This window comes from Nicotiana tomentosiformis, chromosome 1, assembly GCF_000390325.3.
Source record: "Nicotiana tomentosiformis chromosome 1, ASM39032v3, whole genome shotgun sequence".
Taxonomy (NCBI): Eukaryota; Viridiplantae; Streptophyta; class Magnoliopsida; order Solanales; family Solanaceae; genus Nicotiana; species Nicotiana tomentosiformis.
The window spans coordinates 75730240-75745865 of NC_090812.1; the positions used below are offsets into that span (position 1 = coordinate 75730240).

Below are 15626 nucleotides of genomic sequence, written 5' to 3' on the forward strand. Positions count from 1 at the left end.
CCCCTGCAATAACCGACCAACTTTGGTCGGTAATCTTAAATATAAATTATTTTAATTTTATAAAATATTTTAAATAATAATATAATTATTAAAATTTAAAAAATTGGGTCCACATTACGGACCAAAGTTGGTCAGTAATCAAAAAGTTGCTTTGACTAAGCAAGTCTGACCATTTCGGTCAACTTTTTGACCATAATACCGACCAACTTTGGTCGGTATTTAATTTTTAAAAAATATAAAATATTTTTTTTGTAGTTTCCGTCCGTGTTGGACGGTTTTTTGGTCGCTTTTTTTGACCGACCAACGTTGGTCGGCATGGCTTGGTCGGTTTTTCCATGATTTCTAGGAGAGAGCCTAAAAAACCGCAGGAATTACTTATAGTATGCCTAATTTGATCTATGTAAAATATAGTAAGAAAATATGCTATAAACAATAAATATACACCGTTGGTGTCCAAATTCTTTAAACTGTCTGTTTATATGAATTAAATCTGCATATACGTAACATGATTTTAATGGTAAAATATTGTAAAGGCAGGTTATGTTTGCCAACAGAAAAGAAAAAGTCGAACTTCTTGAAGCTTTGGTAGTTAGTGACAAAAACGCCACTACCCCTAACTACGTATATTCCCAGGTTTGTCCTACCTCCTCTTACTCCTTTTCCTTTTTTTATGCATGCGATGGGTTAGAGGACTTTTTCAAACTCTTAACTTTAATTCACTTTAATTCCCTCTCCGCATTTGGATTTTTTAAGACACATTATTGGTCAAATTTAATTTGATGAATTAATGTGGGTAAATTGCCAAAAATCAGAGTTAATAAGTTTATTCCAGAGGCGGATCCATATTTTTAAGTTTATGAGTTCCTACAATGAACTTAAGTTAATATACAATGATACTAGGTTCCAAGCTAAAAGTTCTTATATAGTATTTAATAAATTCTTTAGTACAAAATAAGATCTAGGCAAAAGTTAATGGGTTCACATAAACTCATAACTTTTTTACTATATCCGCCCCTCATTCCATGCCAAGTTGGTGTGGTGAATTACTCATGCATTTAACTTTGTTGACTAAATTAGAGTATACTACGCTTAATTATTTCGAATGTCCTCTCATTTTCTGAACTTTTCTTGAAATTGAAAAAATCCACAAACGTTTCTGTTGATGTACAAAAATGTTGGTGTTCCATGATATTCATATAGTACCATTCATTAGTCGAGACAGCTTTCCAAATTTGAGTAAATACTTTGATACTCCCCTTTGTTTACTCTTTGACGCAGAGGATTTACCTTTTATATGGAGACGAAGACAAGATTTTTAATATGACATTTTCTGATATCATCAAAGAGTAAGTTCTCCCGCCTTGTAAGTTTACTTAGACCCCTAGCTGCTTTAGGGCTGCAAATTTTGAAGTGCCTGTGTTTTGAATTAAAAAATATTTGTATTGATCAAATGATTCAAATCTATCATATTTATATCTGATTAGAATCATTTTTTGGGTACAAATGATTGCAGGAAGTTGGAAAATGCGACACTCAAGTATATAAAAGAGGCAGGACATATAGTTCAATTGGAACGACCCTGCACTTACAATCATTGTCTCAAGAAATTTCTTTCATCCTCAAGTGGCCCTTGGACTTATGAATCTATCATAATACTCCTCTATTTATGTGAACCTATTTCTTTTTTAGTCCATGCTAAAAAGAATGGCATCTTTCCTTATTTGGAAACAATTTACCTTTATGCAATGATTTATAGCCACACAAAATATATGTACCTCATTTTACACCACAAATTCAAAAGTCTTCTCTTTTTTCTTAAATTTCGTGTCCGGTCAAAAGGGTTCACATAAATTGAAACGGAGGGAGTAATAAATCTAACCTTTATTCAAGTACAATTATGTATTGTCGTCGTTTGGTATACTTCCAAACTTCTTCTGTTGCACTATTAAAACACACTTTTATATTTGTTTGATCAAACTTGATCTAATCTTAGTTTAATATAATGTGTATGCGATTTTTGTTTGGCAACAAGTAGATTTTATTTGGATTTGACTCAATTCGATCTAATGATCAGGAAACTTATTTACTCTTGATTAAGTTCTTTACAATATAATTTGCATGTTGCTATATGTTTGTACTACAAATATATCGTAACATATGCTAAATCCATTTCGTACAAGGATTTCATGTAAAGTGGAGTAATAAATATCAAGCATGTATGTTCAGAAATGCAATAATGCAATAATACTAGATAAAAAGTCATGACAAGTGGATACGTTCTTTCATGATCTCTCTATCTTTGCCGTTCCTAAATCCTAATCCTATCTGATTTGGATAATATAGAGATAGAGATAGAGATAGTGATAGTATATATATTTCATAGGTATGGAGAAGAGCTGAAGGGAGTAACATATACCAAAACAGTCACATCAATGCAATCATCGTAGTATCTGTTGCAAATCAACTTTTTGTGTCTTTTTCCACTTCGCTTTAATTTGGCTTCCAAAGCAATATATAATCATGAGAACGTACTTACAATTGTGCAAATAACGTGAACACTTTCTTTATCATTTCCAAATATTATAATCATGATTCTTAAATGTGAGTAGGTACTTCAACAATATTTGACTGGGTATAAATTAAAAAGGATTAAAAATTCACATCAAAGGTACCATTAGAACGTGTAGTGATCTTAGATTTGCCATAGTAATATTTTTATGATTATATATAAGAGCATGTCACTCAAAATAAAATAAAATAAAATAAGAAGATTTGATTCTTTTGTAAGAAACTAAAAAGAAAAGAGTATAAAAAATGGACAGGAACAAAGGGTATAATCCAAGAACTAACTCAGTTCTATTTGCGATAAACAAAATCATAAAACCCTAGAAGAAAACATGGCGGTACTCGACATTTTATGAGGTAAATATGCTAATTTCTTTTGAAGATTGAAACACTGAAACAACTATTGTACAGGATAGAATGACATGAGAGATTCATACGATTCGATAATACATAAGATAATGTCGTAGTACAATGCAATAAAACATATAGGAATTAAAGTACCAGACAACACTATTTTACAAAAGGAGAAGGTACAAATTTCCACAGTAATTTTAAGGACATCATCTTTCTTTCATACACTTGCCTTGCTAGGTAACGATATCCAGCTTAATATCTTCTTATTAACATCATCACTAGTGCAGGTTCAGATACCTCAGAAGCCTATTCAAGAATTACAAAAGAAAGTAATATTAGCCAACATTTAAAGTATCCATCAAAGAGAGAAAGACTCGAATGGTTTAAGTCATTACGTGCTTAATAATGAAACCAGTTTGAATATTTTACATGCAAATGGCGAGGATCATAATAAAGAACATAGGAGTACTTCTTTAACTTCTTGTCAGGATATTTACGGTGCTTTCTATAGAGGCAGGGCGGACCTAGAGCATTGCCTACGGGTTCTCGGGAACCCAATAACTTTTGCGTAAACTCAGTATTTATATTAAAAAATTCACTAAATATTTGTAAATATTTAACTGTGAACCCAGATATTATTACATATTAATTTAAAATTACGGTAGGAACCCATAAGCTTCAAATCCTGGATCCGCCTCTGTATATAGGTAAGTTCTATTAGAAGTTTAATATGTATTAGTTCTATTATTCAGATATAGTTAATCACTTCGGATAGGATTTTACTCTCTCAAAGGTATCCTAGGCATACTAGACCTATTGTATCAACCGTGTGTTGAAAGAGGATTAATCCTCTAACGATTAGAGTTGCAAAAACTAAAATTTTTTAATGTATTACATTAACAACTAATGGACTTTATATTAATCATCAATTAATTAGTATTGGAGACACTGTTTTTTTGTTTTTAATGTCAAGAATTGAAGGTATTTTAATTGGAATAGGGTAGATAGGGATACATGCAGTATCTTTCAAACTTGTGGCGCGCCACTCCATCTCTTTTGGCCATTTTTTATTTCTTCTACCCCGGCTATTTGTTTATGAAAATTTGTAATTGAATCTCGAAAAATAAGGCAGAGGTTTAAGTTTTATGCACGAACAATATAAGAAGTGATTACAAAATTAGGTTAATTAAAAGAAAATTACAGATAATTTTATTTAGTAAGCATTTATGTGTAGCCTAAAATAAATTAACATGTTGATGGTGCAAAACCTAAATGAATGGATTAGGTTTTAGTATATATAGTACTAATTGTTGAACTGTGTTGCTTATCTAATTTAAAATCATAAATTATTTCGCACTTTTATTTACTTAATTATGTATTTAACACTAGTTTAATACGTACCTTTGTTCTTCATCGGCTGCAACTCCAATGGTGCCACCATTCCTGTAAGTAGGAAGAGGAACAAGACCAGATTCAATGCGCCTGAGATCCTCAATAAGGATTTCATAGTGTCGCTTGACTTCGTCGACCGATTTTCCGCCTCCTACAGCCCTAGCCACATTTTGCCAGCGGTCAGGAGTGTCCTTATCGAAATGCGCTAAAGCCCTTTCGAACAACTTGTTTTGCTGCGGAGTCCATGAATTTCTAATAGAGTTTGATGCCATATTATTGAGTTGTAGAAGTTTGTAAAATAATGTAAAAAAAAAGGAAGGAATAGGGTTATGGGTGATTGAAAAAAGGATGGCCAATTTTGATGCTTATAAAGAGGTGAGGAATTACGAGGGGTTAAAGGCGGAATAGAGCCAATTGGAGAAGAATCTAAATTTGGCTTAAAGTCGGGAGAGAGTGATGACTCGTCTCCTTTGGAACCACAAGAGCTACTACAGTGCAGTGGACGAGAATCTCTCTCTCTTTCTCTCTCTTCGGACTAAGTTAAGTTTCTCCAACGTAAATCATAGTTCGTTGTTGCAGTAAAAATACCAATACGAAGGAATGATCCAAGTGAAGCTGTGGAATCGTTCTGATCCTGGGATACATCCATACATTCTTATGCACGTGTGGAGCCCTGCATTTTCTTGGGATCTTAATTTAATATATAATTGCTTTTTCCTTTTTTGTTTCTCACCCATTGTTATTTAAAGGCGGTTAAGGATTTTTTTTCTCTCCCTAAGTGTGTGTTGGAGTTTTATCGGTTAAGTGAGGTGAATGAGAGATGAAAGGAAATAAAACTTTGAAAGATTCTTTTACAAAGGAACTTTATCCCATGTTAGAGGAGGGGAGGACATGAAAGTTCGTTCAATATAAATATAAATACACTTAACTCTTAAAAAGTTGAAAAGAAGCAAACCTCAATAATAGAAAGATAACCGTGCGCAGCCGATTTTGGGGCGGGTAGCCATGCCTGAAATCTATAAAAATTTACAAATTTACCCACTTGAACAACTTTAAACATACCCAATCAAAGTTGAAAAAATTTGTGCATGAATTTTGACAGTAGAGTTCGAATATATATAAATTTGGCTGAATTGCCTTTACTTTTTAATAATGAATTTTCATATATTTTATTACGTGTCAGACATAAGCCATTAATCTTCTGCGGTCATGGCAGTATCTGAAGATCTAGCAATGGCCATTGCCTTATAAATGGGGTGGATGGGTGAGAAGACTTAAATTTTGCGAATAGTAAAAATTTGTTTTGGAGAGATTCGAAGAAAAAGAAGACAAGAAAAAATGAACGTCCCAGGGCGTGCAATGTACTGGCAATACTGCATGCCTATACAGTTTTAATTCATTCGACTCTGATAACATTGGGAATTGCTCTTTCGGTTCTATTCTGCACTGAGAAACGTTCCAAAAGGCTTGTAGCTGGCCACCTGAATTAATTGCATGCATTTTTTCTCTATATATTAATTTGTTTTGTGCTTTGTGTTACCACTTGCCACTGCGTACTAGATAGTTTCGATGACTTGAATCTGGTGGCTATTTATAGGCTATGGTTTTCGTAACCTTGAATTTCGTCAAGGGATATTAACTAGAGCATTCTCCATTGCTGTTAAAATTTCATTTTCACAGTAGTGAAACACCGTTAAATAACATAAAAGATGCACAATCAATAAAGCGTACATCTATGATTATTCCAGAAGGAATGAAACTTATAAGGAGTCGTTTAGTTTGAGTATAGAAAAAATTAATCCCAATATTAAAAAATACGTATAGTTTTTAGTTAAGGTATATGAATAATTAACCTCAGCAAATTTCGCATAGGATAATGCAGTGTTGGGTTGAACGTGTTAAATAATACTCGCATTAATTGAATTGCAGGATATGTAGAAGTGATGTAAAAATATGTATTGGTAATGCATGAATAAACTATTTTGAATCGCTGAGATTCGTAGTAAAATTCTCTGTACCTCTTTCTCTCTCAAATAACTGAAACGAACACTTCTCAACTAGATTGATTTATTGGATATTTATTTAAGACATATAAACAAATGCAAACTTTTGAACTAGCTGATGGTTAATTCATTCATAGTTGTATATGGTGAAATCGGTTTGTATTAAATACTCAAGTAATAAAACGACATGTGAAATCGGAGGCAGACGGAAAGCGAGGCAAGTAGAGACCAAGATCGGGGACAGCAACTACGGTTGACACCGAGAAGACCCCGAAGGGAATATTGCTAATGAAGACAAACGAATGTTTGCTAAGGGCGGATTTATAGTTCAACAAATGGGGCACGTGAACTCATGGTCTTTCCGCCAAACTAGATATTTCATGTACATATATTTTATAATTGATCTAATATTGTCTGCTAGCACCCATGCTTCAAAGAAGCTAAATGGTGCACTTGGTTGAATGCTAAGTTATTTATCTAGGGGAGTAGGTATCAATTCTCACTTAATACTTTTTTTTTCTCCTTTCTTTAGTGGTGCACCCATGTTATAAGAATCCTAGATCTGCCTTTGATGTTTGTCACCCGATGATATTTAATGAATAATATTCTTTAATATTAAATACACAATCCGTTATAGAAAATTTGTCATTCATGGCCTCCCATTACACATTCATCAATGGCCCCCATAATTGTCATTTAGAGGTGCTTGATCCTAGATGCAATTATAAATAGTGATTTCAACAACCATCGTAAAGGACACCAATTTTCTGACAAACTTATGCTACATACTATTCAAAAGCTCAATAATACTTTATTTCCTGTCTATTGATATTCTTATTACTGCCTTCGGAAACTCTACTCCTGGAACCAAGTATTTGCTGTCTTATCTCGATTTCGACGCTATGTCTTGCATTTTATTTAATTTATTTATCATTTTGGGGTCAAATCGATTCTCTTGTATATAAACCACATTACAAATTTAACAGTACCGTTTTACGGGTAAACAGTTTGGCACCCACCGTGGGGCTTAGACAATTGCGTAATTGAGTTGATCCTTGCATCTATTATTAACCTAATTAATTCATTATTTCTTAGCAAAAAATCGTAAAAAATGGTGGATAACGATGTCAACATCACACACAATGTTGAGGCCCAAGGAAATCAGCCTCAACACAAAAATTCGATCAGTGATACCAGCAACGAAGAAGATATAGCCACGCCAGTCCATGGCGAGCAATAACCACGACACATTCGGGAGGCAACTCCTTATGATGCTGAAAAAGAGCACATTGCGGAAACAGTGAGAATCCTGAGGAAACAACAAAAGGTTATTATGGATCATCTCTTGCGACAAGATCAGGTCATGACTGAGTTGAGGCAAGCGTTATTGGATGCTTCCAACAATGCGAATGGAAGAGGTCCAGTTCCTCCCGGTGCTCCCCAAACCAAACAGCACAAAGGGTTAATAACAACAGCCTGAGGGATGAAATCGGCTTCGACGGAGCCGGGGGGAACGACGACAGATCTGGTAATAATAATGGGAATGATCCCTTTAAAACCGAACTCATGCGGTTTATGAGGGAAATAAACGCCCGAAAGACCAAATCTGAGGTGCACCGCCAATGTTGAAAGGACCGAACTTAAAGAAATACACCCAGTTACCGTTCAAACTGAGCGCAGCACCGGAGTTAATCCCAAAGCGGTTCAAAATTCCAGATGCGCCAAAATATGACGGGACTTCGAAATCCCAGGAGCACATCACCACCTACACAATGGCGGTGAAAGGAAACAACTTAGCTCCTCATGAGATTGAGTCAGTCTTGCTGAAGAAGTTCAGGGAGACCCTCACGAAAAGGGCCCTGACATGGTATTCATTTATACCCGAGCACCTAATAGATTTATTTGAGATGCTCAAGGATTCTTTTATCAAGGCCCATGTCAAGGCTAGGAAGATTCAAGCCCAAAAGGCCGATATATTTAGAATTGCGTAAGGAGAGTCTGAATTGCTGCGAGAGTTTGTGACTAGATTCCAGAAGCAAAGGATGTTGCGACCGGACATGTCAGATGAATAGGCAGCTGAGGCATTTACTAAGGGGTTGAACCCGAGGAGCTCTGACGCTTCTTAGAAACTGAAAGAAAGTCTGCTCGAGTTCCAGGCAACGACATGGGCTGATGTTTGCAACCGCTACGAATCAAAGATAAGAATAGAGGATGGCCAAATCGATTTTTCGGCATCAACCAAGGGTTAAGACCGAGAAAAGAATAAGAAAAAGTTGAAGGATGATTTCGACACAGATCGACGGTCTTCTAAAGGCCGGTTTTTGCCCTATGAAAGGGCCGAAGGATGCGACAGAGGTTTTCGATCGACAAACATGTTTGCTACCGATAGGAGAGTCGACCGTGGCCGAAATAACAGATCATTGCAGGACAAAAAGACGTCAGGCTCCAGGGACTCCACCTATCCCAAACTATCCGAGTACAATTTCAATGTCAGTATGGTAGAACCGGTATCGGCGATGAGGAACATTAAGGAAGCACGGTTCTCGAGGCTAATGAGATCTGATCCCAGCCAGAGGAGGTGGCGACATTGCTGAAAAATGGCATCCTCCGAGAGTTCTTAAGCGACCGGGATAAAAATAACTACGACCGCAACCGGGATAACGCGAAGCCCTCAAAGACGGGGGAAGATCCTCCTCGTCTAACAATCAACATGATTTTTGGAGGGAACGAGATTAATAGTGTAACCTTTTTAGCAGCAAAAAGACAAAAGGTATCAGTGACCCATAGAAAAAGACTCAGGGAAGTTTTCGAGGACGATATCACCTTCACGGAAGAGGACACCATTGGACTCCTACTATCTCACAACGATGCCCTGGTAATTTCTCCTAATGTTTTGGATTTTATAATTAAACGTGTTTTGGTGTACCCATGGAGTTCAGCCAATATTATCCAATGGAGAGTCAAGCCAAGCTTACGGGAAGTATCATTCTGGCTACAAAGCTCCTCGTCGGGTTCAACTTAGCAAGTGTGACAACCTGAGGGGAGATCCTGCTGTCCACAAATGCCGAAGGGGTCATGAAGACAACCATGTTTGAAGTAGTAGACGGCGACATGGGCTACAACATTATTCTTGGAAGACCATGGCTGTACGAGATGAAGGTTGTGCCATCAACATACCATCAACTTCTGAAATTACCAACTCCAGAGAAAATTAAGCAAATAAGAGGAGATCAATCGGCAGCGAGGGAGATCAACGCGATCTCGATTTCCAGTAGTAAAGGGAAGGAACATGCGACATAGTAATTACAGGAACCGACGCCTGCTCACGTGCCAAAAAAAGTCGACAAAGGGGAGAGCCGTAGGAATCCTATCAGGTACCAAGGTATTTCCAAGTACGAGAAGAAACCAAATCCACAGCGGAAGAACTCGAACAAGTCGCATTGTTCGAGAAGTTTTTGGAGAGGAAAATCCACTTAGGGACAGGAGTAAATCTTGAGTTCAGGTAAGGATTTATAGAATTTCTTAAATTTAATATTGATTGTTTTACGTGGTAGTATGCGGATATGATAGGTATCCTTCTATAGGTGGTCGTGCACAAGTTAAGCCTGGATCCAAACATCCCTACGGTAAGGCAGAAGAAACGCCCTATTGCCGAGTTTAGAAATAGGTTTCTCAAAGAAGAGGTAACTCGATTGCTCGATATCGGTTCAATTTGGGAGGTAAAGTATCCCGACTGGCTAGCTAACGTAGTAGTAGTTCCAAAAAAGAATAATAAATTCTGAATATGCGTAGATTATAAGGATCTGAATAAGGCATGCCCAAAAGACTCGTTCCCATTGCCAAACATTGATCAAATGATTGATGCGATGACCGAGCACGAATTGATGAGTTTTCTCGATGCCTATTCCGGGTATAACCAAATCAAAATGAACCTGGAGGATCCAGAAAAGACTTCGTTCATAATAAACTTTCCCACATATTGTTACAATGTGATGCCCTTCGGGATTAAGAACGCCGGAGCCACTTACCAGAGGATTGTGAACAAACTGTTCGAAAAAATAAATAGGGAAAACAATGGAAGCTTACATAGATGATATGCTGGTTAAGTCTTTGAATGTAGGTGATCATCTGAAGAACCTCCAAGAAACCTTTGACATCCTAAGGAAGCACAATATAAAGCTTAACCCCGAAAAGTATGCATTCGGAGTCAGCTCCGGTAAGTTCTTGGGTTTCCTGGTGTCACAAAGGAAGATTGAAGTCAATCCCGCTAAAATTAAAGCCATCAAGGACATACCCGTCCATCTATCAAATGTGAAAGAGGTTAAGAGGTGAACGGGAAGACTGACCGCTTTAAGTAGGTTCATTTCCCGGTCTTCAGAAAAATGCCATCACTTCTTCTCACTTCTGAAAAAGAAAAACAACTTCGAATAGACTCTGGAATGCCCGTAGGCCTTGAAAGATTTGAAAAGGTATTTATCGATCCCTCTGTTACTATCGAAATCGGAGGAAGGCAAATAATTGGTAATTTACTTAGAGGTCTCGGAGGTAATGGTAAGTGCTATTTTAGTACGCAAAGACGAAGGTACGCAATCTCCTATCTATTGGCCTTAGCTCTCATAGTCGCCGCTCAAAAGCTTAGGCCTTATTTTAAATGCCACCCAATAGCTGTGGTGACAACATTTCCCCTGCGGAATATCCTTCAAAAACCTGAATTGTCAGGTCGACTGGCCTAGTGGGCAGTCGAAATGAGTGAATTCTACATAGAGTATAAACCCCGTACTACGATCAAATTGCAAGTTTTGGCCGAATCCGTGGCCGATTTCAGACCCAGACTACTGCCTTTGGCCACCAAAGAAGCGGTAATGGTGTCAGAGACGACATTAGGAGTCTTGACCTTATTCATGGATGGAGCTTCCAATGTGAAAAGGTCCGGGCTCAGGGTAGTACTAATTACGCCCTCAGGAGAAACCCTGAGGCATACCATAAGAATTGTTCCCTTGATTAACAATGAAGATGAGTATGATGCTTTGATTGTAGGACTTGAACTGGCACGGGGACTAGACTCCGAGGTCGTTGAAATCAAATGTGATTCCCAACTGGTGGTAAATTAAGTATACGGGATCTTTGACACCAAAGAGGAATACATGCAACAATATGTAGTGAAAGTCCAGACTCTGCTCACACATTTTAGGGAATGGTTAATCACCCGTATCCCGAGAGAAGAAAATATTGAAGCAGATGCACTGGTCAATCTGTGCTCCTCCACAGAAAGAAAGGATTATACTGCGGTATGATCGTGCAACTCATGCATTCGGTATTGAATGTGGACGGTTATTATGAAGTAAACACAACCAATTTGGTCTGGAACTGGAGAAATGAGATCATCGACTATCTTGAGCACTACAAACAACCCTAAATTCCCAAGGCATCCTGGACACTCCGCACTAAAGCATCTCGTTACAGCTTCTGGGGAGGCCAGTTGTATAGAAAGTCTTTCCAAGGTCCTTTGGCCCGATGTTTAGGAGCCTCCTAGGCTAATTATGTTATGAGAGAAGTTCACGAAGAAATCTATTGAAATCACTTGGGTGCAGATTCATTAGAATTAAAGCTAATTAGGGTAGGATACTAATGGCCCCGGATGGAACAAGACGCCAAGGCATTTGTTCAGAAATGCAACAAGTGTCAACGTCATGCACCGTTGGTGCATCAACCAGCAGAACTATTACATTCGGTATTGTCACCTTGGCCATTCATGAAATGGGAGAGGGAGATAGTCGTTTTGCTGCCGTCGACTCCTGGTAAGGTAAGGTTTATTTTGATTTTAACTGATTACTTCTCTAAGTGGGTTGAAGCAAGTCCTTACCAGAAAATTGGCGAGCGCGAAGTGGTCGATTTCCTAATTTGCAGGTTCGGGATACTAAAGGAAATAGCCTGTGACAACAGGCCACAATTTAAAGGCGCAAAGGTCACAAAATTCCTTGAAGACTTGAAAATAAAAAGAATCACATCTTTGCCATACCACCCGAGTGCAAACGACCAAGCGGAATCGATGAATAAGGTGATTATTCAAAATCTCAAAAAGAGATTGGAAGCAGCGAAAGGCAAATGGCCCGAAGAGTTACGGGGAGTGCTATGGGCATACCGAACGGCGACCAAGTCAAGCACGGGAGAGACACCTTCTCTCTCGTATACGGAGCGAAAGCCTTGTTCCTGATGGAAGTGGTAGAACCTACCATGAGATACTTCCGGACGGACGAAGAAGCAAACAACGAAGCGTTGCTGGTTAGATTGGAGCTGTTTGACGAATGCAAGGACTTTGCGCATATAAGGATGGTGGCCCAGAAACAAAGAATGGAAAGATACTATAATCGAAGAGCCAATCTCCGTTATTTCAAAATGGGAGACTTGGTTTTAAGAAAAATGACTCAAAACACCCGAGAGCTAGGAAAGCTGGGTCCGACATGGGAAGGCCCCTACCGAGTTTCAGCTGTCATCGGAAAATGATCATATGAATTGGAAAATTAAGACAAAGTATTATTGTGAGCAACTGGAATGTGTCACACCTCAAAAGGTACTATTGCTGACGAGCACCGCCTATACTGAAAGTATGTGCTACTCTTTTTTTTCCTTCTTCCAACTTTTGTCCTAATTAGGTTTTTCTGGAAAGGTTTTTAACGAGGTAGCAATGGAAAGCATAATACGAAGAAAGCGCCAGCAGTAGAAATAAGACCTTTAAATGACAAGGCATGGAAACAATAAGCCACTACGGGATGGTTAGATAGTCTTTGGCTCGATAGCAAAGTTCCTAATGGGAAAGAAAGCTTGCTATCAGACCAAAAGCTATCCGACCGTTCACTAGTGCCCATTCACTACAAACCACTAAGGGTGGTTAGATAATCCTTGGCTCGGTAGCAAAGTTCCTAAAAGGGAATGAAGCTTGTTGCCGGACCAAGGATTATTCAACCATTCACTAGTGGAATCTTCGAAGGAGCAAGACTTCCAGTGTTCCATTTCACATTCTTCACATTCGAACACTTGGGGGAATGATATGAGAATAAGGCAACATGATTGCCGCGGAAACTGGGACTATAGAATCCGGGAACAAGAATATATCATTAGGACCAGGGACTACGCAGCCAACCCCATAGAAATAAGTTGTACAAATTAAGCCACAAGTAATGGTAATTTCTTTTCAGCACGATGAATGCTTATGTACTTTTGAAAATGGGAGGAATAAAGTAAAGTTTTTTTATTTTTATCTTATTTTTGTCCAAACAATGAATTAATTTTATCATTTGAAAGTTAATCAAGTACTTCAAATTCTAGTACCGGAATGAACAAGAGACATCCTTTTCAAGAGAACAGTAAACATAAGAGGGCCCTCTCTTATGAAACCCTCACGGTAAAGGGTTGGTTCCGGAAGAGTTTATGCTTGGAACTCAAATGTTATCGGGGAAAATGAAATCGAAGCTTTGCATAATTCAATGCAAAAAAGTAAACTTTGCGAAATGCTTAAACAACAAGTACTTTTATACAACAAACGTGCCAAGCAGCACAGGTACAAAAGTATGAAAAGAAAATAACAAAGGGAAAAGAAAGCAAAAAACTAAACTACTGCGTCCCTAAAACTTTGGGAAGCGAAGCATCTGCGCCCCCAGGTGAAGTAGGCGGATCTGCCGCCGGCTCGGGATCTTTGCCTTCGTCATCATCCCCTTAAAGTTCCTCCTTGGTTCCCGAGAACTCGGAACCAGAAGAGTCAGTTGCATCGGGCCGAACCGGGAGGCACCTTTGGGAAGTTGACTCCAGCTCATGGGTCTTGGCGATCTCGGCATCAAAATCAATAACGTCCGTTTTGGCCTCTTCCAAGGTTTTTCTCCTCATGCTATACATAGAATGTATTTTCTCAACAGTGAAGGAATCTGCTTGGTGCTGGAGCTCTAAATTAAGCTGGTCAACCTCGGTCGAAAGGCTATTCCGCTCAAACTTTGCGGCACTAAGGCTGAGATCAAGGTAACGCATAATAGAGATATGAACTTTATTGTGTTCCATAACCCTCTTATACTTCTCATCCATCTGGGAAAGCTTCTCCTCAATAGCAATAACCTCTTCAGCTTTAGAGTTCAAGGCTGCCTCCTAATTATTCAATCTCTCAATAGAGGCAGCTTTGCGCTCGGCAGCAGCAAGAACAATATTTTGGACTTCAGACCATTTAGCCTTGGCTTCTTGAAATTGTACATTTAACTGGGAAACTTCTTGGCTAAGGGCCATCACTTCTTCCTCGAGTTGGTGCAACTGAGCCTCCAACTCACCAGCTTCGGTAGCTTGTGCTTCCAGTGCCAGGAGGCGAGTAGTAATTTGGCTCCGCTTGGCCGATAGTTGATACCACTCGGACGCAAGTCTTTCTTTATTTAGGATCAACTTGTGAATGCCCTTGGAAGTAAGGAAGTTAGCCTGCCAAGCAAAAACTCAAATCAAAAATCCTATCATAACAAGTCAAAAAGAAACAAAGCAACAAATATCATACCGTTGTTGCATTGTGCGTGACATTGTTTATCATACACTCCCTAAAAGAGAGTGTATTTTCTTCTTATCTTTCTCTGAAGCCAGCGACTTCAAGTAATTAGCAAGTTCCACCAGCCGGGACAGCAGATGGCACTCGGTAGAAACCGAGACGGAAATGCTCATCCTCCTCTGAAGATCTGCAGAGGGGGCGAATAGTTGTGCCCCAAATTCCCATGGTCTAGAGACTAGAGAGGGGGGACATCCTCTTCTCGGGTGTCTGCAGCCGGTGGAGGTGATGTAGCAGTTGCCGGTGATGAATGAATGACTGGCGTAGAATAAGATGAAGCTGATGGAATTGTGGGTTGAGAAGTAGCTGAGGAAAAGGTAGTGTTGGTTGTTGGTTGTTCATCAACCGAAGATAGAGGAGGCCCGATACTCAGCCTCACAGTACCTAGAGCAGTGACTAGTACTCGAAAGTGAGAATTGGCATTCTCCACTAAGTCATACTCTCCCTAGAGTGCTTAGACGTCGTCCTCGGTTGGCGTTATAAGCTCTTCAAATTAAGCATTTTGTTGAGCTGATGAATATCGTTGTCTTCTTTGTAGTGAAGACTCTTTATCACTGGCTTCCCTATCATCATCAATCACCACAATGGCTGTGTCTGGCTTGGGCATGGCGTTCTTCACCCTTTTATTTTTGCCCTTGGCCGAAGAGGAGCATCGCGTTTTTGGTTGCTTGTTCTTCGGCCGGGAACTCTGAGAGGAAGCACCTGCACCGGAAGTGGGTCCGATGGTGCCTGTTCGGGTAAAG

The 15626-nt window shown here is 38.8% G+C and overlaps 1 protein-coding gene across 1 annotated transcript; it reads right to left on the reverse strand.

The window, feature by feature from the left end:
• Positions 1-2913: 2913 nt before the first annotated feature.
• Positions 2914-4957, reverse strand: LOC104097760 (protein RADIALIS-like 4). Its single transcript, XM_009604376.4, has 2 exons — positions 4321-4957; positions 2914-3225 (listed from the first exon to the last, which is right to left on the reverse strand). Exons 1-2 carry the CDS (start codon positions 4581-4583, stop codon positions 3198-3200), a joined length of 291 nt encoding a protein of 96 aa, XP_009602671.1. The 5' UTR covers positions 4584-4957; the 3' UTR covers positions 2914-3197.
• Positions 4958-15626: the final 10669 nt, after the last annotated feature.

What these genes read in the sequence shown, in the direction of transcription:
- LOC104097760 (XM_009604376.4), bottom strand. Translation starts at nt 4,583, where the DNA reads ATGGCATCAAACTCTATTAGAAATTCATGGACTCCGCAGCAAAACAAG. An exon ending in GCAGCCGATGAAGAACAAAG is followed by an intron (nt 3,226 to 4,320) that starts GTACGTATTAAA and finishes ATTCTTGAATAG; the next exon opens with GCTTCTGAGGTATCTGAACC.